This window comes from Pipistrellus kuhlii, unplaced genomic scaffold (genome assembly GCF_014108245.1).
Source record: "Pipistrellus kuhlii isolate mPipKuh1 unplaced genomic scaffold, mPipKuh1.p scaffold_m20_p_2, whole genome shotgun sequence".
Taxonomy (NCBI): Eukaryota; Metazoa; Chordata; class Mammalia; order Chiroptera; family Vespertilionidae; genus Pipistrellus; species Pipistrellus kuhlii.
The window spans coordinates 144,808,670-144,833,155 of NW_023425515.1; the positions used below are offsets into that span (position 1 = coordinate 144,808,670).

At 36.4% G+C, this 24,486-nt stretch overlaps 1 protein-coding gene across 1 annotated transcript in view; it reads right to left on the reverse strand.

The window, feature by feature from the left end:
* The window catches only part of LOC118723395 (serine/threonine-protein kinase TNNI3K), a 287,655-nt gene that overhangs the window by 187,996 nt on the left and 75,173 nt on the right, over positions 1–24,486 (reverse strand). The window contains exons 7-11 of the mRNA XM_036445648.2: positions 22,279–22,417; positions 16,228–16,372; positions 16,037–16,141; positions 12,690–12,784; positions 11,953–12,102 (exon numbers count right to left, since the gene is read on the reverse strand). Coding sequence (XP_036301541.1) covers positions 11,953–12,102; positions 12,690–12,784; positions 16,037–16,141; positions 16,228–16,372; positions 22,279–22,417 — 634 coding nt within the window. The remainder of the gene's footprint in view (positions 1–11,952; positions 12,103–12,689; positions 12,785–16,036; positions 16,142–16,227; positions 16,373–22,278; positions 22,418–24,486) is intronic.

Below are 24,486 nucleotides of genomic sequence, written 5' to 3' on the forward strand. Positions count from 1 at the left end.
GAATAAAGTGGAAAGTCACAGAGAGTAGTGAAAAAAGAGGAAGACTCCACTTGGGGTTTGAGTCTTGATGCTACTATAGTGACCAATCAGAGGAAATATTAGGACACAAAGAACCACAGCCTATAGGTGACTGTGGGTCAGTGAAGGATTGTAAACTGGGAAATAATGTGGTCCTATTTGTACCTTGAATATATCTCTGACTATAGTTGGGAAATGGATTCAAAAGATGCTGAAGATATTTTTTAAAAAGTCTACTAATGAGGCTATAAAATGGATCATGGTATGGACTAAAATCATGGTAGCAAAAATAAAGAATGGATTCAAATATATTTATGAAGTAAAATGAATAAGACTTCTTCATTGAATGAATATGGGGTAGTGGGCACTGAAGAAGAAAAAGTAGTCAAGTATAATCCAGATTTCTGACTCAGGTGACTAACTGGGTGACACTGCTTTAAAATGACAGAGTGAATAAGGGACACTGTAGGAGAAACTGATTGATGAAGACAAAAAAGTGTTAAGTTCACCCACCTGGCATGGCTCCGTGTTTGAGTGTTGACCTATGAACCAGATCAAGGTTCAATTCCTGGTCAATGTTAGGTCACCAAAGGAGGAACACATGAGGCCAGAATGGTGGGTGATTACAAATTTATTTAATCATCTGTATACCAGGTGGCTGAGCCTGTATGGCTTCAGCACCCAGTGACGGGAGTCTGTGGCTTTTAAAGGAGTTTTGCAGGGCTTTTTCCTAGGCAGATTTTTTTTATGCATACCCGAAGGGGAGATAATGGAATGTGGTCACAGCAAGTGAAATGTGATCTCAGCAAGGGAATATCCATAGTGAATGGCCTGAAAAGTCAGTTGCTGGGGGATGGGATATCAATTAAATTGCTTGATCAGCCCTAACAGTAAGGGCACATGCCTGGGTTGTGGGCTGAATTCCTAGTAGGGGCATGCAGGAGGCAGCCAATCAGTGATTCTCTTTCATCATTAATGTTTCCATCTCTCTTTGTCTCCCTTCCTCTTGGAAATCAGTAAGAAATATACTTTTAAAAAAGTGTTAAGTTCACTTCTAGCAGAGGGATGTCTTCCCAGCACCCACCTCTCCCTCGGCCCATCTTTGGTTTAGGACTTGTGAGTCCCTCTGAATGTCTCAGACTAAGGCCCCAACACCACGAAAGAGAGAGAGAACTACATAACCAGACATCAGACATCGGAGAAGAGAGATCATGCAGAGACAAAGAAACAGCCTGTACATGAAAGAAAAGATGGCAACACCAGAAAAGGAAGTAAACAAATTGGAGGCAAGCAAACTGTCAGAGAAATGGTCATAAGGTGGATGAAAAGAATGGAAGACAAATTCAACAATATGTGTAAGAACAGAGATGAAATGAAGAACCAAGGAGAAATGAAAAATGGCATCACTGAATAACTCAATAGAAAGTGTTAACAGTAGACTAGAAGAAGCAGAGGACTGCATCAGTGAGCTAAAAGACAAGGTAGGAAAAAATACCCAAGCAGAGCAGCAGATTCTAAAAAAAAATAAATAAATAAAAATAAATTGAAAAGTAGGAGGAGAGACTAAAGAAATTTTGGGACAACACAAAACAAAACAACATCCTCATAAAAGGGATGCCAGAAGGAGAGGAAACTGAACAAGGAATAGTAAACCAGTTTGAAGAAATAATGACAGAAAACTTCCCTGATATAGGAGAAAAAAAAAACTCACACAAAGCCAAGAAGCTCACAGAGTCCCAAGCAAAATGAACCCCAAAAGAACTATGCCAAGCCACATTATAATTAAATTGGCAAACACCAAAGTAAGAATCTTAAAAGTGGCCAGAGACAGAAAGTTACCTACAAAGGATCCCCGATCAGACTAGTGACAGATTTCTCAGCTGATATCTCAACAGAAACACATCAGGCCAGAAGGGAATGGAATGAAATATACAAAGTCATGCAAATGAAGGGTCTGAATCCAAGAATACTGTACTCAGCAAGGCTATCAATAAAAATTGAGGGTGAAATCAGGAGCTTCAGAGACAAATAAAGGGCTAAGGGAATTTATTACCATCAAACCAGCAATGCAAGAAATGCTAAAGGGTCTGCTGTAAAAAAAGAAATAGGAAGTGGAGAAGGAACATAGGGGAAAAGAATAAAAATGGTGACAAACAAGTACCTATCAATAATAACTTTAAATGTAAATGGATGAAATGCCCCAATCAAAAGACTTAGAGTAACTGAGTGGATAAGAAAACATGACCCATATATCTTCTGTACACAGGAAACCCACCTCAGAAAAAAAGATGCACACAGAGTGATGGTAAAGGGATGAAAAAGGTTTTTCAGGTGAATGGGGGGGAAAAAAAAAGCTTGGGTAGGAATAGTTATATCTGACAAATTAAATCTCAAAGTGAAGGGCATAAAAAGAGATAAGGAAGGCCACTTCATAATACTAAAGGGAGCAATCCAACAAGAAGAAATAACTCTGGTAAACATCTACACACCCAATACAGGAGCACCCAAATACATAAAAAAAAATTCCTGGAGGATATCAAGGGAGATATTGACAGCAATACGATCATAGTAGGGGACTTTAATACCCCCCTATCACATTGGACAGATCATCTAAACAAAAAGTCAGCAAAGAAACATCAATCCTAAATGACTCACTAGACCAGATGGAATAATTGACATCTTTAGAACATTTCACCCCAAAGCCACAGAATATACATTCTTCTCAAATGCACATGTGTCATTTTCAAAGATAGACTATATATTGGGTCACAGAAAAAGTCTCTTCAAATTCAAGAAGATAGAAATCATATTAAGTATCTTCTCAGATCACAGTGGCATAAAACAGGAAATCAACAAGAATAAAAAACAATCCAAAAAAATAAAAACACATGGAGACTAAATAACATGCTATTAAACAATGACTGGTTACAAGAGAGATCAAAGAAGAAATAATAATAGTAATAATAAAAATCAGGGCAGCAAACAACAATGAAAACACCACAATCCAAAATCTATGGGACAAAACAAAAGCAGTCTTGAGAGGGAAGTTCATAGCTTTACAAGCCTACTGCAAAAAAAATAAGAAACAATGGTAATAAATTACCTAACCCTACAACTCAAAGAGTTAGAAAGAGAGCAATAAGAAAAGTCCAGTTTAAGCAGAAAGAAGGAAATAATAAAGATCAGAGTGGAGATAAATAACATAGAGACCAAAAACAAAAACAAAAAACAGACAAAAACCCCAAAAGATCAATGAAACCAAGAGCAACCTGGAGGAAATAGACATATTCTTAGAAAAATACAACCTTCCAAAACTCAATTAGAAAGAATCTAAAAATCTCAGTAGGCCAATAACTATGGAAAAATTTTGAAGCAGTCATCAAAAAGCTTCCAGAAAAAAAAAAAGAAAAAAGAAAAAAGAAAAAAAAAGCCCAGGGCTATATGGCTTCACAGGGGAGTTTAACCAAACATTCAAGGAAGAACTAAAACCTATCCTCCTTAAACTATTCCAAAAAATTCAAGAGGAAGGAACACTTCCAAGCTCCTTCTATGAAGTCAGTATCACCCTAATAACCAAACCAGATAAAGACAACACAATGAAATAGAATTATAGGACAATATCCCTCATGAACATAGATGCCAAAATTCTCAAAAAATTCTTGCAAATCAGATCCAGCAGTACATCAGAAAGATCATGCACCATGACCAAGGATAGTACAATATCTGCAAATCAATAAATGTAATACATCACATAAACAAATTGAGAGAAAACAACAACACACAGTTATATCAATTGATGCAGAAAAAGCATTTAACAAAATCCAACATCCTTTCTTGACAAAAACTCTCAGCAAGGTGGGAATAGAAGAATCATACCTCAGCATAATAAAAGCCATATATGACAAACCCACAGCCAACATCAGACTAAATAGGCAAAAACTAAAACCATTTCCACTAAGAACAGGAACAAGAGAAGGATGCCCACTCTCACCACTCCTGTTTGACATAGTACTGGAAGTATTAACCATTGCAATTAGACAAGAAGAAATAAAAGGCATTCAAATTAGAAAAGGAGAAGTAAAACTGTCCTTATTCACAAATGACATGATATTTTACATAAAAAAACCTAAAGACTCCATAAAAAACTAATAGACTTAATAAATGAATTTGGTAATGTAGCAGGATACAAAACTAATGCCAAAAAATCTATGACATTTCTATACACCAATAGTGAATTTACGGAAACAGAGACTAAAAATTCAATCCCATTACCATTACACCAAAAAAATTAAGATACCTAGGAATAAACTTAACTAAGGAGGTAAAAGACGTATATGTGGAATACTGCAGGACACTGAAAACAGATAGAGGAAGACATAAACAGATGGAAGAACATACCATGTTCATGGTTTGGTAAGATCAACTACCCAAAGCAATCTCGATTCAATGCACTTCCCACTAAAATACCAATGGCACATTTCACATACCTAGAAAGAACTCTCCAAAAATTCATATGGAATAAAAAAATACCACAAATAGCTACAGCGTTCCTGAGAAAAAAGAACAAAGTAGTTGTGATTTTGATACCAGATTTCAAGCTGTATTACAAAGCCACTGTTCTCAAAACTAGTACTGGCACAAGAACAGACGTACAGACCAATGGCATAGAATAGAGATTCCAGAAATTGACCCAAACCACTATGCTCAATTAATATTTGACAAAGGATGCATGGACATGCAATGGAGTCAAGACAGTCTCTTCAATAAATGTTGTTGGAAAAATTGGACAGATACATGCAAAAAAAAAAAGAAACTAGATCAACTTATACCATACACAAAAATAAACTCAAAATGGATAAAGGACTTAATCATAAGACTGGAAACCATAAAAATACTAGAGGAATCCATAGGCAGCAAAATGTCAGACATATGACAAAGCAATTTATTCACCAATATTGCTTCTAGGGCAATGGAAACTAAAGAGAAAATAAATAAATGAGACTACATAAAAATAAAACAGCAAAAGAAACCATCAACAAAACAACAAGAAAGCCCACTGTATGGGAGGACATATTTGCCAATGTTATCACCAATAAAGGTTTAATCTCCAACATTTACAAGGAACTCATACAACTTTATAAAAGGAAGATAAATGATCCCCCCCAAAATGGGCAAAGGACCTAAATAGATACTTCGCAAAAGAACACAGAAGAAAGGCCAAGGGACATATGAAAACATGCTCAAAGTCACTAATCATCTGAGAGATGTAAGCCCAAATGACAATGAGGTACCATCTCACACCTCTCAGAATGGCTATCATCAACAAATCAACAAATGACAAGTGCTGGCAAGGATGCAGAGAAAAAGGAACCCTCTTGCACTGCTGATGGGAGTGCAGACTGGTGCAGTCACTGTGAAGAACAGTTGGAGTTTCCTCAAAAAACTAAAAATGGAACTCCCATTTGACCCAGTGATCCCACATCTAGCAATATATCCCAAGAAACTAGAAACATCAATCAAAAAGGATACATGCACCCCTATGTTCATAGCAGCACACTTCACCGTAGCTAAGATTTGTAAACAGCCTAAATGCCCATCAGCAGATGAGTGAATTAGAAAAATATGGTACGTCTATACAATGAAACACTATACTGCTATAAAAAAGAAGAAATTCTTACCATTTGCAGCAGCATGAATGGAATTGGAGAGCATTATGCTAAGTGAAATAAGCCAGGCAATGAAAGAAAAATACCACATGTTATCACTCATTTATGGAAAATAAAGAACATTATAACCCAATGAACAAAAAGATACAGAGGCAGTAAAGCATCAAATAAAATAGACTGTCAAATTACAGAGGGAAGGCTAGTAAGTGTTGGGGAAGAGGGAAAGAGATCAACCAAAGGACTTGCATGCATGCATATAAGTGCAATCCATGGACACAAGACACTGTGGGGGGTGGGGTGAGGGTATGGGACAGGGGGTATAGGAGGCTGGGGGAAGGTCAAAGGGGGGAAAAAAGAGATATATGTATTACTATCTTTAAACAATAAAATATTTTTTTTAAGTGTTAAGTTCAATTGTAGGCATGTTGAATTACACATGCTCCTCAGATCCCCAAATAAAGGGACTGGGTATGTCAGTTGGTATGGTTTTAAAACATGGCTGCACGTTTCTTGTTTTTGTTCTTTTGACACTTTTTCTTGACTGTTGTAGTAAAGATATCTGCAAATTTGTGTTTTATTTTTTGCATGCTAGTATGCATATTAGAATAATTGTTTTAAATTTCTCTCATAATATTTTGATTAGTGGTTTTCAAATTCTCCTTGAATTTGCTTTGGTCCTGAGGTCCATTTTAAAATGAATATTATCACTTGAGTCATAAATAAGAGATATCAATACACCAAAACAATACATGTTTTCATATATCCCATTTGTCAGGGGTGTTTGGCAGGGATATAAACCCTTCAAGAGCAGATTTGTAGCGGATGCCCCTCATCCAAATGCATCATTATGTCATATTTCTTTCTAGACACTAAAGCATGTTGTAAATTAGGAAAGACCACGAGGTTTGGGAGTTATGTGGAACTTGACTGAACCTCTGCTACACACTTAGTAACAGACACCACCATTTTTATTGAGAATTTATATTCCAAATATTTACATCTTATCCCTAATCTTCAGCAGAATTCCATAGTTGTTATTAATTTGCTCATTTTAAGTTTAAAGATTAAAGCTTAGAGAGGTTAAATAACTTTTCCAAGATAATTAACTATTAAGGATAAAATTGGGACTTGGATCTATCTGATTCTAGAGTCAGATGGAAAGAGACTGACCTCTGTAATATGATAGACCTCTGTTTGGTACCAGCTCTCCACTTAAGAGCTGTATGGTTTGGGCAAGTGTGACTTACCAGCTCTAAGTCTCAAGCTACCCAATAGAAAGAAACTACCAATTTAAAGGGTTACTTTGATAAATGCATATATAATAGGTGCTTAATGAATGTACTTTCTCTTCCATTATCCATTTTAATATATGTTGTTTCTTACATATTATTTCAAAAGTATTTTGATAGTAACTCCCTAAAAGAATGGCAGTTTTTCCTCTTGTAATGAGAATTTGTATTGTTTTATTTATTTTTAAAGAAGAGAGTAACTAAACATGTAGAAAGGTAACCAGTATACACAAAATCACACATAGGTTTTTAAATACCATTTCAATCCTTTGTGTATTCCTTCCTCTACCTTAGCCTAGTCCATGCAAGCACACTAAACTAGATTCATAAAATTAAGTAGTTCACTAAACTCTAAATATAGAATTTAATATAGAAGAAAATTGAATATTTATAATTTCACTGATGAAAAATTATCAAAACATTTAATGAATCCACCACATCTTCCTTCTACTCCTCTGACACTCTTATCTCTTAGTTATTTTTAACTGGTTGAAAACTATAGAAATTCACCACTGAAAGTAAGACTTTATTACTTTTTGAGAATACACTATAGTATGTTTACTATAAATAATTCACACCATACTACACTTGTCAAAACAAATGAATGAAGTATACATCATGCAATAGGAGCCTTGATTTTTATTGTTTTTGCTCCCTTACTCGCTGATTCTCCAATTGTAGCTCCCTGTCACTGTGAATTAGAGTGGGACTGCTGTATACAAATACTGTATTCTGGGCAATTAGATATTGGGATAGGACCCTCTGCAAATTATTTTAACTGGTGTCAGTGCTGAAGCAAATAAGATGTTTTAGCAAAACAGAGTTTCAGTTCTGTTTCTAGTTTGGGTGATTTTCAGGCCCTAAACATAAAGGAGTGCTTTTCTTTGTCAAAGGCAGCCTTTTCAAATCTAACTGCCAGACACACTATTGAGCTATGTGTTCAATTCTAATTGGCTGAGATCTTTTCAATTTGGCAGTTTCATCTTTAATGCAATGGATATAAGATTATGTGTAGGTCTTTTCAATGGTTTTTCCATACTGGTGATTAGGGCAGAGGATTTGAACATAAGCAGGCTGCTGGCTATTTCTTCTGGCCAATTTAAATTGATTCATACAAGTCTTTTGTACCTCAGGGAAAGGGCAGAACAAATCCAAGTGAGTGAGACAGCTATCGCTACTTTCAGATGGTGTAGAAAAAAAAGGTTGGCAAGGGGAGGCAGACTTAAGGATGGGAAACACTCTAAATATTGTAAAATTGGAGCTCTGAGCAGAATGGTAGAAAAATACTGAAACTTAACCAGTAGGCTTCTGTGTAGAATCAAGGTCACAAGAAAAATTATTTCCAGGATTTATTTTGATATCCTTAGGTTAAAAAGGCTATGTAAATAAAGAAACATCAAAACAAAAACAGATTCATATGAAACAGAAACCAAAGAGATGGTTACCAGAGGGGGTGAAAGAATGGGTGAAAAAGCTGAAGAGGAATAGTGAATAATATGTTGATAATGTTACAAGGTGACAGATGATTATTATTGTAGAATTAGTGGGGTGATCACATTGGGTACAAAAATGTCAAATCACTAAACTGTAGACTTGAAACTAATATAACTAATACAATATAGTATGCCAACTATAATTAAATAAAAATACAAGGGATATGTAAATAGAAAGTATTTTTCATATCTGATCCTACTTTCAGGTCTTTTCTGAAAGTACCTAAAAAAAAAAAAGATAACTCTTCCAAAAGTTCAAAGCACCCCTCAACATGCTATATCACAGTAGTTGGCAAAGTCATTCATCAACAGAGTGGCAAACCGTGGCTTTCAAGCCACATGTGGCTCATGAGCCACAGTTTGTTGACCACTACTATATCAGACTATCAGAGATCTCAACTGAAAGTTTGGTTTGGGTCAGGTGAAAATGTGTCTTAGAATAATCCATACAGAGGTTAATGTTTCTGAAAAACATTCTCAAATTTCTATTGAGAGGTTAAAGTAGGATGAGCTATTCATATTGGACCCATCCAAAATTACACCTCTTCAAATAGATAGACCTTGGTTATGAGGTTCCTTCTGGTTTATCAGTTCAGGTTCATCTGTCCTGGATGGGGCCATTTATACATAATTTACTTTGCATAAAGAAGAAACTTCTTCTCCATCTCAAACTTGCCCAGGGAAGTCCTTAGTATGCCACATCCATTAATTTATTGAGTCCCTCTCTGAGCAAAAAAGAAAAGCATTTCTTTTTCTTTTCTTTTTTTAATTGATTTCAGAGAGGCGGGGAGAGGGAAAGAAAGATAGAAATAACAATGATGAAAGAGAATATCAACTGGTTGCCTCTAGCATACACCCTACTCCCCAGTGGAGATAGAGCCAACAACCAAGGCATGTGCCCCCAATAGAAATTCAACCTGGGACCCCTCAATTCTCAGGCCGATGCCTCTGTTCACTGAGCCAAATCAGCGAGGAAAGCATTTCTTCATCTAAATAAAACAGGGACAATGTACTGTTGACAATATTTTAAGAAGGCAATTTCAATCCTCCTTGAACAAATGAAAATGATGCAACATTTCTCCAGCAAAAAAAAAAAATAAATAAAAATTATTTTGTTGGTTTGATTTCTTCTATCCTAAGAACATACCCAAACCATCCATCTGTCTCCTGAGTACTAACATTCAATTTGTTAAAATTCATGATAATAATGAAATGCAACACTGGTGCCTGGCACATTAGTTGAACAAATAAGAGTGACAAGCATGGCATATGTTGCAGAGACCAGTGGCTAAATCCTCTAAGCTACAGGAATTTTGTTGTCATTTATTAGGAACTCTTAGGAGCTTATACCATGATTTATTGTTTTATAAAGTGTGAGGATTCACAAAAACATAAAATAAAACCAGTTTTCAACTATCATTCTCAATCAACTAAACACAAACAAAACCAGTGCCTGTGAAGAGCTAGCTGCAGCAGCTATTTCTGAGCTGTCTTCCAGAAGATTGAAGCTTTGTAAATAATCTTTCTCTGAAACTAAAATTTCTTAAGAGGTGCTGATAATCATCTAAATAAATGCCACATATTGAGTAACTATATATCCAAAAGCCTCAGGATATGTAATATTTCCCAACTGATACTCAAATATAGAACTATCTGAAATTTATTTTATACAAAGCAACAGGTTATTACACCTAACAGAAATGTTTACAGATACTTATCAAAAGACATGTAAGTGAGTGTTCACAGCAACAGCATTTTTTATAATTCATAATTAAAAATTCTTTAAATGCCCCTAAACAGTAGAATGAATTTGTACCTTGTGATATAGTTGCAAATCATTATATTATACAATGATAATGAATGATCTACAACTATCTGCAATAATATAGATGAATCTTACAAATTGTGGGTCAAATCAAAGAAATATATAGCATGCCATTCCATTTATATAAAATACATAAAGTGGCAAAGCTAATATATGCCCCATGAAGACAGAGGTAACCTTTTTGAAGACTGACTGGAAGAGAATGTAAGTAGGGATTTGTGGTACTAGCCATGACTCATTTCTTCATCTGTATGCTAGAGTGGGTTCAGTTTGTGAAAATTCATTGAACTACAATGTATAAACAGATATGTGTATGTTGTGTGTGTGTATTTATACAAAACAAATAAAAATAGCAGGCCTACTAGTATATCTACAAATTCCCTACTATTCCACATTTGTTCACTTGTTTCTATTAAAGTAACTACGATGTCTTCTTTTTTACTAGAAATCTTCAAACCTGTATGTTTTTATTTCTTGTTGTCTATGTTCTATAATAGCTGCCTATTTCTATCCATCAAACTACATTTCTCCATTCAATAATGGACTTTCATGTTTTACTTCAGGTAACCTGATAAATCTTCCAGTTTAGTAATTGTTCTCCTTTAGTATGGACTGCTAAGATTCTAGCATTTAAAAAGATGAAGACACTTCTTTACATATTTTAAACTTCCTAATAAAGTAATACAGACATCAAAGTCTGACATTTTACAGCATTTAGTTGTAGCTCCCTGATTTCAATTACAATGTCTATTGTTCCATGTCCTCTAGAAATTTAAACTCCATAGGGCCTCATGCATATAAAGCTCGCTTGTGTACAGTTTGCTTCTAAGACACAATATATCTTAATAATATTGACAAAGATGCTAGTTCACCTTCTAATTGTCTCTAGTTTCCTTTCCCTTAAAATAAAAATTTTGTTATTAATCATCTTTATTTCTATACTATTGCTATTTCCAATGTTATCATTACTAAAATACAGTTATTAGGTACTTATTTATACCAAACACTGTTGTAAGCAATTTGTACATACTATTTCATTTACTCTTTACAATCTTGTAAAAGAGGAGTTGTTGTTCTCATTTTCCAGATGAAGAAACTGAAGTTCATCAATAATAAATAACTTGCCTAAGATAAATGAACATGTCTTGATTTAAACCCAAGTATTCTCCCATCCTAGCCCAAGCTTGCACCAGTAAGTTTATACTTAAACACTAATCCTTAGCTCCCTTACTTTTTAAAGTAGAGGCATTGTCAGCAGATCTGACAAACATTCCCTTTCTTTTTTTGTATTTATTTCCTTTTTAAAAAGTTGAATTCATATAAAAATTTCCACCATATAAGAGATAAAGACTCACTTTATGTCTACTCTAAGAAAGTAACTGTCATTATCCATCACAATTCTGTTTCTTTAGTATCTAGGAATGTGAGCTCATTCTCTACAAGTGCCAATGCCAAGCATTCCTTCAGTTCATCTGCAGCTCAGGGGTTGCCTTCCCTACTGATGGTCTACTGGACTCTTTGGTGCAAGTCTCCAGTGACTCAAATGTAATTTACAGAGAAATTAGAGTATATATATCATTCAAGAAAAAAAATTATTGATGCCATAATCTATGCACACTGTTCCATGTATTACTAGAGAGATGCAATGATGAAAAATATACCTTTTTCATAAGCCCACATCAAACATGTCTGCTCATCTTTTTCACCACTAGACCTGCTGGGATCACAGGCTACTAGATTCATATCAGCTCCATTATCCAGTAAGAACTGAACCAGGCGAATGTGACCATGGTAGCAAGCAGAGTGCAATCCTATAATAGAATAGAATGAAAGTGCAAAAGGAAAAAAGAGAAAGACAATCCCAATTTTAAAAAGACAGTCATCACCATGTAGTAGATTTGTTGCCAGAGATACAAAGAAAGGATTTACTTCTTTGATAATGAATTAATTCCATTATCAAGCAAACAAGATATACTTTAGGCAAAAAAGTATATTATTCTAGTTGATCTTCTATATAGATTGCCTTTTTGTTTAGCACAATTCCTAGTATTTCTATATCTACTGTAATTACCAAGAAAAAAGTTCCATCTTTGTACATATCAAAGAACAAAGACCCAATCAAAGATTTTTCTTGATCAGCCAACCAAGGGGAGGGCAGTATTGTTAGTCTATTCTTGGTGCAGGGCACAAGGAATTCATTGACTAGAGATACTTTAGCACAACAGTGAAACTACCTCAAAGTCAGTTGTTTATTGCTATCACCATGTACCATCAATTCTAAATGATGTAATTGATAAAATACCCCTCTCTCTGTTGTGGACCACTCCCACTTCCCCCTTTCTTCTTGATAGTTTTGGATATGCCTCATAAACTCATGATGATCTCACCACAGCCTTACCTGTGTGCCCATCTCTTCCTTGGTGGTTGATGCTTACAACATTTTGATCAAGAAGAAATTTTACCAGGTCAATGTTCTTGCCATAGGTACAAGCACTGCAAAAAATATACCATAAAGAAAATAGAAAGCCCTTGTTATAGGCTGAAATGCATGCTCCTCAAGTTAATATGCTGACACCCCAACATAAAAAAACTTCAAAATGTGACCATATCTAAAGAGATACAATTTAAATAGGTAATTAAATTAAAAAATGAACCATTAGACTGAGTCCTAACCTAATATGACTGGTATTCCAATAGGAAGGGAAGATTCATACACAGTTATAGAAACAGAAGACAACCATGTGATGATACAGCAGAAAAGTGGCCATCTGCAAGGCAAGGAGAGAGACTTCAGAAGATACCAGATCCTCTGATGCCTTGATCTGGACTTCCAGCTTCTAGAACTGTGAGAAAATAAACATCTGGTTTTCAAGCAACAGAGTCTGTGATATTTTGTTATGGCCACCCTAGAAAATAAATACAGCCCTGATTTACCCAGGGTACTCTAGATGATGGGGTGTTTATAGAAGTGACTCTGCTTACCTTGATATGTTACAACAGAATTCTTTTAAGACGAGAAGGAATCTTGTCATTTTAATGTTCCTACTGCACCAACACAAGGCTGGTTCTTAATTAAACTTTCTTGAATAATTCATTGAGTGAATAAAAAGCTACCATCTCACTGCAACAGACTTTACCAGCATTGATTAGTTGCATAATAAATAGTCCCCATAATACTACACTTTTAATGTTCCATTGTTGAATGGCCCGACTGTTTCTTTCAAAGCAACTATTTATAGAAAATAATGAGCTCTGAAAAAAAAAAAAAAAAAAAAAAATATATATATATATATATATATATATATATATACACACACACACTAGAGGCCCAGTGCACAATTCATGCATCAGTGGGGTCCCTTGGCCTGGCCTGCGGGATCAGGCTGAATCCCACTCTCTTACATCCCCTGAGGGGTCCTGGATTGTGAGAGGGTGCAGGCCAGGATGAGGGACCCCACTGGGCACGATTGGGGCCGGAGAGGAATGTGGAAGGTTGGCCAGCCAGGGAGGGACTGTGGGAGGGCTCCATGGCGTGTCCAGTCCATCTCACTCAGTCCCGATTGGCCAGACCCCAGCAGCATGCTAACCTACCAGTTGGAGCATCTACCCCTGGTAGTTAGTACACTTCATAGCAACTGTCAACTGTCTGCCCCTTAGGGGTCAGTGCATGTCATAGTGAGCAGGTGAGCAGCCTGAGCATATCATTAGCATATTACACATTGGTTGGTTGAATGGTAGATCGGATATTTAGCATATTAGGCTTTTATTATATAGGACATATCTGTGTATACATATACATATGAAAACAATAACACAAGTAAATATATTGAGTGCTTGCTATATACAAAGCACTGTGATTAGTACATAACATAATTAACAATTGAGTAAATTTCTCATGTAAAAGAGAAGTTTACTTTATACTTAAAATGACTAGAATAAAAACATCATGTTATTTCTAATTGCCACAGGCTAGCACAAAAATAAAACAACTGAACATACTTTTTAACACAACTTCACTAATCTTGTCATATAAGCAATCCTCTGGAAGTGACAATCATCTTCTGATTATAGTTGGTTCCAATTTATGTGCACTGAATAGCAAAATGATTTGAAAACTAGCCTGAGGTATCAGCCTTAACAAGCATGACCTATGGGAAAAGAGAACACCAGCAACCTGTACATGTCAGTTCTGCTAATTGTCCCCTTCAGTGACAGATCCCACTGAACAATTTCAACTGAAGGTGGGATCTGAAAAGTTCTTGAATATGTTCTGTTATAGAGTGTATAGAAAACAGGCAAAATATTTTGGTACTAGAACATGAAGACATATTTAAAAAGTACAAGAGTAGGAATTAGACAGGCATTCATTACATGGTTTTCTAGCCATAAGAATTTCTGGCAAGTTACTTATTTTCTCTAATCCTCAATTTTTCTCATCTGTAAAAGAGGGGTAATAAATGCAACTTTGTAAAAAGGTTATGAGGTTTAAATAAGATAATAGACACAAGTAATCTGGCATATAATCACTCCATAAGTGGTAGTTTTCTTTGCCTCCCTTTTTGCTGATCTCTTGATTGTTAAGAAAAATCTGGAAATCCAAGTGGAATTTGACAGGTTGATACCTAATGCAGAAGCACAAGCTTAACTTTAGTGCTGTATGAAAAAGGGTCTCTTCATTTAATTATTTATCACTGTATTAGGAACACTTTGTAAATATAGAGTCCCAGGCTTATTTTGTTTATTTTTTAGAGGTTACAAACTGGCCAAGACATCTGAAATGTACAGCTAAATTATCTTATATTCAAATTTTACTGAATTAAAATTATTCTTTTTATTTTTATAGCCAAACTAGGGGCCCAGTTCATGAAATTCATGCACTGGTAGGATCCCTAGTGGCTGGTGGCTGCTGGCCAGGGCCCCCCTCCCTTCCCCCTCCCCCTGGTCAAATTCCCAGACAACTCCTGATTGAGGGGACAATTTGCATCCTACACTTTTGTTATGTAGGATAGTTACCTGTTAAAAATGAAGGTTTTAAATCTGTCCCTTAGGGACAATTTAGAAAGTTATAGCTCTGAGTTATTAGCTATCTTTCCCTGTCCTCTCTCTTCCTCTCCCTCCTTTCCTTCTTTGTTGCAACTTTTCGAAATTCAGCTGCTCCTTCAGAATGCTTTTCTAGAGCAGAAAGCATATTGTAAAGAGCTCTCATAGATGGTTAGAAAGGAGCTAATGCTTTCCTAGGTCTCTCACTGGCCACCCTGACTAAGCTTTTATAGGCTGACAGATGGATGTCTTAGATAGGTAGATACATTTGCACATAAGGTTTATGTGCTTAGGAAAAAAGTGTCACATTTAATGCTAATGAATTCCAGTAATGAGATTCTTGTAGGAAGAGGACTATGGGCACTGCCCCTTTTGGCAGCTTTCTGTGGAGTGAAGTGGAAAGGAAACAATATGCTTACAGATGTTGATATGCCTGTTGCCTTGGCAACATCAGTCCCAGTCTTTGGGGCTGCTGCCAGGAATGCAGCATCTGGCACAGGCCCCATCTGTTGTACTAACAGCAGCATCTGCTTCTACCTTATCTCCTGTGCTTGTAGCTTGAGATCCTTGTCTCCTGCCCACCCTCCGCTCTCGCTCTCTGATTACAACATCTGCCACTATTTGTTCTTGCTGTATGTACACATCTGCAGGTGCCATAGAGTGTCCGCTAAGTGTAGTGGCTATTGTATTTAAATATTCATTTACCTGTGAAAAGCTGTCTCACTGAAGATGTTTTCCTTAGTCAGACTTTCTGTTCCTGATGTTTGGATGATTTCCTTGGCGACTTCAAATTTGCCATTGTAGCATGCCCTAGAGTTAAAGAACATGTTTTGATTACAGTAAATAGGTACATGCCAAATACTTGGAGGACCTATGGAATTATACATAATACTCACAGGTGCAAAGGGGTGTCTCCATAGATATTAACAACATGAGGCTGGACTTCTGAATCACTCTGAAGCAGGAACTTCACTATATCATGGTGTCCAAAGCGAGAGCAGAAATGAAGTGGGACATGGTCTTCATTGTCCTGTGCGTTCACTGTCATCAGCGAGAAAGAAAAAGGTATGTCACTTGGAAGCCCTTGTTCCTTAGCCTTCTCATGGGGAGTGTCAGGGATTTTTCCCAAGTGCCTGAGAGACTCCTAGAAATTGCCAATTAATGATAATAATAAAGAAAATTAAGTGCAACCAATTTAAAAAATTATAATTATATTCTATTGCCTAATATCACATTAAGCGGGCTTTCTTCTAGTTCCCATAAATTCTATGGAACGCATCTAATCAAATCTACCTTGCACAATGGAATAGTTCAGGAAACTAATATGCACCTAAAAGGTGCTCATGGCTTTAATTCCACAAGTATCTCCTTTCAAATTGATTTTCTCCTCCTCTAGAGGATGTTAAAAATTACTGCTCCTGGCCAGAGCACCATTTCCGAGATTTAGGTTTAACAAGTTAGGGAGGGGCCTAGCTCTCTGTATGTTTACAACACTGTTTGGGGGGTTCTGATGCACCTTAACTGAGAATTATCACATTATGGTATACAGAGCAGGTACGATAAAGACCAATGAGCTTTAGAGTGAGACAGACAACTCATTAATCCCATTACTATAGACAGTTATTGAACATTCAATTGCTCACTCAGTAGTGGGCATTTGTCCTTCTCTTCAGCCCACCTGGCCTTATAACCTATTCCGACATTTGGCGAATTTCCTGTACTAAAAGAGGCCAAAACCATGTTCTATCATAGAAGCTGAAAATATTTCCAAGTTTCCTTTGCAGCGAGGAAACAGAACTGGCAGAGGGTGACCATATGTTCTGGTTTAGGCCTGTTAGTCTAGCATAATGTTTCATAGTGACCGTTTCACTCTCAGTGCTCTTGGACACTTATCTATAGGCTCTTTCCACCAACACATTATATGAGATTCTGACATTGGGGCTGATGACAGGAAAAAAGCAGAGCCTAAGCTATCTGGCAATGCAGCACTGGCAGAGTAGCACCAGCCAGTTTCCAGAAGGAGTGATGCAGCCCCAGACTCAGTGCCCTGCATTGCTGGCACCAAGATTGCAAGTGGTGCTGTGTGTGCCAAGCAGGGTGGCCTTGTAGCTTCATAGGACTAGTTGTGGAGTGTGATTTTGGATATAATTCTTCACTATGAGGATTCCAGGACTGATTTTCCAAGCCTGGCTTGGGGAAGGTTATGCACATTGCTTGCTATCTTTACCATATTTCTTTTAAAAATTAGCAAAAATTAGTTTCCAGTGCTTACAAATGAGAAGACCTGACTGGTACCTATTCATTCCTCAACAAGTATGAAATGATCACTAGGCACCAGCACTGTGCCAGGTGAGAATGTATTGATTTCTTCTCAGTAGCAATAGCTGAAATAACATAATTGTTGCAGGGATGCTGAGAGGATTCAAGAAGAGCATAATTGGAAAGCTTCTAGCAAGATGCCTATCACATATGAGGCACTTAATAAAAATGTCTTCACTCCCTTTCTACTAATTTCCCTCCTAGACATTTGCTAAGTGCTAAGACCAATAAGCTGTAAATGCATAGAGTCGATACCCTCATGTAACTTAAAAGCTAGTTGGATAGTCAAGAATTACAGGACTAAAGTAATAATAACTGAACACCAATTCTGGATTAGCTTTAGCATAATTTTAAAAACTAAAATAACTAAATCAACTAGTCTATAGCCATTTAAAAAATATCTTATTATCCCATCTGTACAGAGTGCTTTATTCAAGATAGAAAATAATAATCCTTAACAAACCCAATTAATCCACATATATTTTCAAATTGTTCATAGAACCAAAAGAATCAAAGGGGAAAAAATTTAATGATGAATGACAGGGAAAAAAGGGGAAGAAAATAGTTCATTTAAAAATGTGCAAGTACTAATTCATTACTACTGTACTGTTGTTATAACCATCATTTGATATGTAATGAACATGAATTTAGGCCTTGTAGTTGCTATATTTTTAGATAATTATTCTCATTTCATTTTCCTGCAAGATCTTAAGCCACAGGGAAATTCTTCAGCAAAATCACTGAACTCCTCCCAAAGCTGTTACTGAAAAATAAATCTTTGATTCTTTTCTATTAATGAGTGACTCAGAAGGGCACCCTTCCTTCAAAAGAGTGTTTCTATTTGTTTTGATTATCTTCCTTTTTATGATACTTTTCCTTTGTTTACATCCTATTGGAAGCCAGGGAAAGTCAATACTGTGAGTCTATGCCTGAGGACAGTGGGAAGTCCAGAGCATCTGGAGGTCACATAAGAGTTCTTGAGGTCCAAAGGGGCCATTGTAAAGCAGAATGAAGCACAATCTTCTATTTATTCATAATTTGCCTTTGGCCATCCCTGGCCCCATCTAACATTATTCTTCTACTAGAGGCCCATTGCATGAAGATTCATGCAATAGGCCTCCTTCCCCTGGTTGCCAGCACTGGTTTTCCTCCAGCACCCAGGACCCAGTCCTTTGCTCTGGCTGCTGCCTTCTGCTTTCACTCTGGACAGAGCCTTCAGTCTTCTCCACTATGACTGGAGCACCGCTTCTGTAGCTCCCTACACCCCCCATGTTCTCCCTCATAGCAGGCGCCCTGCCTTGCCTGGCTGATCCACACCTGTGCATGCAAATTAATCAGCCATCTTTGTTGGGTTAATTTGCATACTCACTCCTGATTGGTTGATGAGCATTGTGGAGGTATGGCCAATTTTTATTTTAGTGAAGATAGTTGAATCAAGAAACTTCAACGAAGATTATCCACTTGGTGAATTACCTATAATGGCCTAGATATTTTTCCCTTCAATTAGTAAATGCCAACCAAAGGGACAAGCCAGGAGAAATTTGGATCAGGTATAGAGCTTAGGTGTATACACTTATATTTATGCTCTAGTCATTTTGATTTACTTAGTTTTCTCTTGGACCAATTTGCAAGGATAAGAAAAGTATTAGTTATTTTAGCTTCTCTGAGGAAATTAGATGTGTGAATGATATTCTGTTTTCTCTAACTTAACATCTTATTGAAATATTTAAATAAAGTAAAATTTCAAAAAAGCCACATTTGTGAATCATTGGTATTTGAAAATTATTTAGTGCCTATTCCTCTACTTTGAAGAGAGTATGTATTCCGTAATGTTTTTTGAAAGAAAGATTAGATAAAGGGATGGGTGAATGGATGTTATTACTTGCTTATGTCTGTTTATTGATCTTAAAGATAAAACAAAAAAATTCATATTGACATCAATGTCAGTACATATCATTAGCTCTCTAAAGCAATTCCCAAGTGTGTCTCAGATTTTTAATAATACATTTGTGTAATATTTCTGACAAGGTATACTTTAAAAAATAAATACTTCCTCTTATTGACCATGTCCTAGAAATTTTATGACTTTCTACAATATTCAATTTCATGTTAAAATAACTATAGATTTTAACAGTCAGAGGATAACAAATTTAAACATCCTAAATTTTAAAGATTGTGACAAATGTATCACCATTTTCTTCTTAAAGAGTTCAACAATATTTTGACCTTTTCAATCTCATTCAATAAGCATTTCATTTATCCCTTTTCATTGCCCTGAGAGATATAAGAGAAAAGATGGAGACTTAAAAGATACATGACTGAGTAGGTCAGTCTCCCAGACACGTTGAACTGAAGAGGGTACTTTCAGAATTGCATTTTGGCTAATTTTGTAACCTGAATTTATTTTCATTTGTCACATTCTGTTACCAAGGAAACATACTGAAAATATCAGATTTCAAATTGTGCTTCTTTTTGGGGTCATTCATTTATTCTTCCTCCTAGGTCCATTTTGATAGGCAAGATCCTATATAAGTAAATAGATCACCTGGAGGCTTAGCTATATTTTGGAATCAGTGAACTAGCTAATAATAAATGTGTAATGTCCACCACCATTACAGATCTTCTGGTTTATTCTTTGAAATTGGCTGAAGTGCAAAAGGGACTTAAATATCAAGTGTGTACTAAAAGATCATCTAAAAATATACTTAAAAAATCTGAGTCATGCTGTCTCTCAAGTTTTTAAATGATTGAGTAGGAGGCATGTAGAGCTTGTGTCAATCAGAAAGAAAATGCTTATAATTATATCACATGAGGCTGGGGCGTAAGGGGAATTCAGGTGCAGTACACATTTCAATACCTTTTGTAGAAGAGTCCTTTGATCCTGGAGACATGCTGATCATAAATGACACTCATTTTGACACCACCCAGCTTTGGAGTTACAAAGATGAGTAAAAAGCAGTTTGGCATTGACAATAAAAGGGAAAAAGCGAGCAGTTCCTGGCTCCTTGGAAGAGTGAGGTAGTTTCAAAAACACAATTATGTGTTCAGCAGTTCACAGAAGTGTTCCTCTGCCTATTCTAAGCTGACAGAATTCCAGGGACTACTTAACAAGGTTCAGGGACAGCCTTCCCTACATCCTGACAGCACAGGTTGTTTATGCTAATGGTATAAAGATGCCTAAGTTGCACAATGGCCCATAAAAAATGATACAAACTACGTTTCTTAAATTTTACAAGATAAAATGGCATTTTCCAACATGGAAAATGGAAACTGCCTTAGCCTCTCCTCATAGTTGCCTCTGGAAGCCTTTGTCTTTTCCTTACAAGTAAATGAAAGCTTCGATTAGCTTTATTAACTGAATATCAGTCTCAATTTTGGGCCAAGAAACTGGAAGTTCTAGAGCTTTGACAACCTTGTCCTTTTATAAATGTGCACTGTTTCTGCTGCAAAGGCCAGCAGCTCTTACAGCTGGGCTTTTAATTAGGTCTCTTGGGGGGTCAATGAAAGAATGTTGGATTTGCCTGAGAGAATTTAATGACAAGATGTAACTCTGAGGGAATCTGTGTCAAGTAAAGTTTATGAGGAAGAGAAAAAGGAAGAGAAAGGAAAATTTTTTTCATGCTCTACTTTCAATCAATTTTCCAAAAACTCATTTTATAATTTAAAAAATATAAAGTTTCAGAAATTCTATTCTATTAATTACATCTAAAATCTTTAGGTCGTTTTCTAAAGCTATTTCCCAAAAAAATTATCATACTCTAACTTCATTTCCAATTAAAATAATAATAATAATATCAAATGTTAGGGGAGATATGGGAAACTCTCATATATTGATATGAGAGTGAAAAGGGGTACTGACACTTTGGAAAACTCTCTGAAATTTCTTCAAATGTTAAACATGTGCATACCTTCTGATTTAGTAATTTCACTTATAAATATATATGTGTGTACATTAATTTAATATTGTATACATGTTGAAACGAATATAATATTGTATGTCAACTATAATTGAAAAATAAATATTTTAAAATTCCAAACTATAATTCATGCAACAATATAGATAAAAGTCAGAATCATAGTGTTGGTCAAAGGAAGATGGTAACAAAATTATTAACTGCCAGAACAGAAAAATAACTAACCTATGGCAACAGAAGTCAAAATATTGATTACCTATGGTGGTAAAAGCTATTTACTAAGAAGGAGGCACAAGGGAAATTTCCAGAGTTCAACCTTCCAGATGAAAATATTCTATAACTTGACATGACTTGTTTTCACATGGGTGTATGCATAACTAAATATTCAGTTAAGTCAATATTCACTTAAGATTTAATTTTTTTTCTTTATATAAACTTGATCCCAATTTAAGAAAAAACATTAATGAATAACAACATATAGGAATTATTTACCTAGGACAACCGCCTTACTGTTAACTGTAGCATCTAATATACTAAGAATTGAGCTAAAATATATAAAGAAGAATGAACACATAAATCTAATGAATATATTGAGTATAATAAATTATGACTTATAGAACAAATTATTACATAAGGACAGAATTAATATTCTTTATGATTATTTTCTAGTAAATAAGAAAAGAGGGCAAAAGTCTTCTAAATATATAATCTTACCATCTGTTTTGCTGCCTTCTTCCATTAAGAGCTTTGCAATATTAAAGAATCCTTTTGCAGCTGCTAGATGCAGGGGCCGATCTCCAACTTCACCACTTACATTTACATCAGCACCAAATTTCAAAAGAAGGTGGGTTACCTAAAGATCCATTCATTTGAAATTAGTATCAAAAGTCAAAAAATTATGCAAAACTTTTGGCAATATGGAAGAAGATATATAATTAATGCTTTCTCTTAAGTTATTTTTACCTGAAAAAAAACAGGAAATTCTAACTCAGCTGACCTAAAAAATAAAGAATTTATTATTGTATCATCTAAGAAGATGTTTAGGGTGGGGTCTTCATTGTATATAAATAATCCTCTCTGAATTCACCCATAATTTACTGAAAAAAAATTTGGAGTCTCCTTCTGACTAGAGCTAGCAGTGTTCCCTTGATTCTTTATTTTCACAGTACCTCCATTCATAGGTCACTCATAGTCATCTTGCTAATGGATTTCTGTGTCCTTTTCTGAATTTTTTTTTTTTTTTTTTTGGTAAATGGGAGATAGCTGCCCTAGCCCTGGGAATCTTCCCCAGTAAGCTAAGATCACATCCAAAGGGATGGAGAGAGACAAAGTATTTAGCAATTTAGGAGTCGGCCAGAGGTTGTTCAGGTAATTTGGATTCATTCGAATTATTTACATTTTCACTTAGGAATCTTCCAAATAATTTCTCTAAACCTGATGTTGCCTCCTTCTCTGAGAATTTTAGAAGTCATCGCAGTGACCCCCAGAAGTAAGCTATTTAATACTAGAGGCCTGGTGCATAAAATTTGTGCACGGGATGCGGAGGTGTCCCTCAGCCCAGCCTGCACCTTCTCCAATCTGGGACCCCTCGAGAGAAGTTCAATTGCCCGTTTAGACCTGATCCCACCAGGATGGGGTCTAAATGGGCAGTCAGACATCCCTCTCACAATCCAGGACTGCTGGCTCCCAACTACTCACCTGCCTGTCTTCCTGATTGCCCCTAACTGCTTCTGCCTGCCAGCCTGATCACCCCCTAACCACTCCCATGCCAGCCTAATTCATGTCTAACTGCTCCCCTGCCTGCCTGTTTGTCCCCAACTTCCCTCCTCTGCCAACCTGGTCACCCCTAACTGCCCTCCCTTGTAGTCCTGGTGCCTCTCAATTGCCCTTCCCTGCTTGCCTGATCACCCACAGCTACCCTCCCTTGCAAGCCTGGTCCCTTCCAACTGCTTTTCCCTGCTGGCCATATTGTGATGGCCATCTTGTGTCCACATGGGGGCAGGAACTTTGACCACATGGGGACAGCCATCGTGTGTTGGAGTGATGGTCAATCTGCATATTAATCTTTTATTAGATAGAATAGAGGCCTGGTACATGGGAGGGGGGCATCAGGTTTGCCCTGAAGAATGTCTTAGATCAGGGTGGGGATTCCCTTGGGGCATGGGGTGGTCTGGGCAAGGGGCCTGTGGTGGTTTTCAGGCCAGCCATGCCCCCTGGCAACTCAAGTGGAGGCCCTGGTATCTAGAATTTATTTACCTTCTACAATTGAAACTTTGTAGCCTGGAGTGGAGGTCTAGGCTGTCCAGGGCTGCAGAAGCTTGGCTTCCTCTATTGCCAGAAAAACCCAAGCCTCTCTCCTGCTCTCTGGGGTCGCAGACATCTTGATTGGGGTTAATTTGCATACTCACTCTGATTGGAAGGTGGGCGTGGCTTATGGGCATGGCTTGTGAGTGTAGAGGAGTGATGGTTAATTTACATATTATTAGGTAGGATGACAGTTATGGGAGGACCCCTCACTTGTCCTGACCACTGAGGTATAATTGAATTTAAGTTCTAAAACTATTTCAATTTTCTATATGGCATCAAATAAATATGTCTTGGGTAGAAACCTCTCAGGAATATGATACATATTTGATAGAAAGTCCATGCAAAAATATTAGCAGAACTGAGTGTGGTGGAACTTCTTATTGAGTGTAGTGGGTAAGCAACAAAGGTTCTACTAGCAAAATTTAGACTTTTTATATTAGCTATGTCACTTTAAATAAATTATTCAATTTTTGAAACATCATTCATTGCTAAGATAAGAATAACAATAGTTCTACCTCATAGAGTTGTTGTGAAAATTAAATGACTTATTACTTATAAAGCACTTAGAAAAGTGTTTATTAATAAATGTTGGCAGAAGGGAGAATACCAGTATGA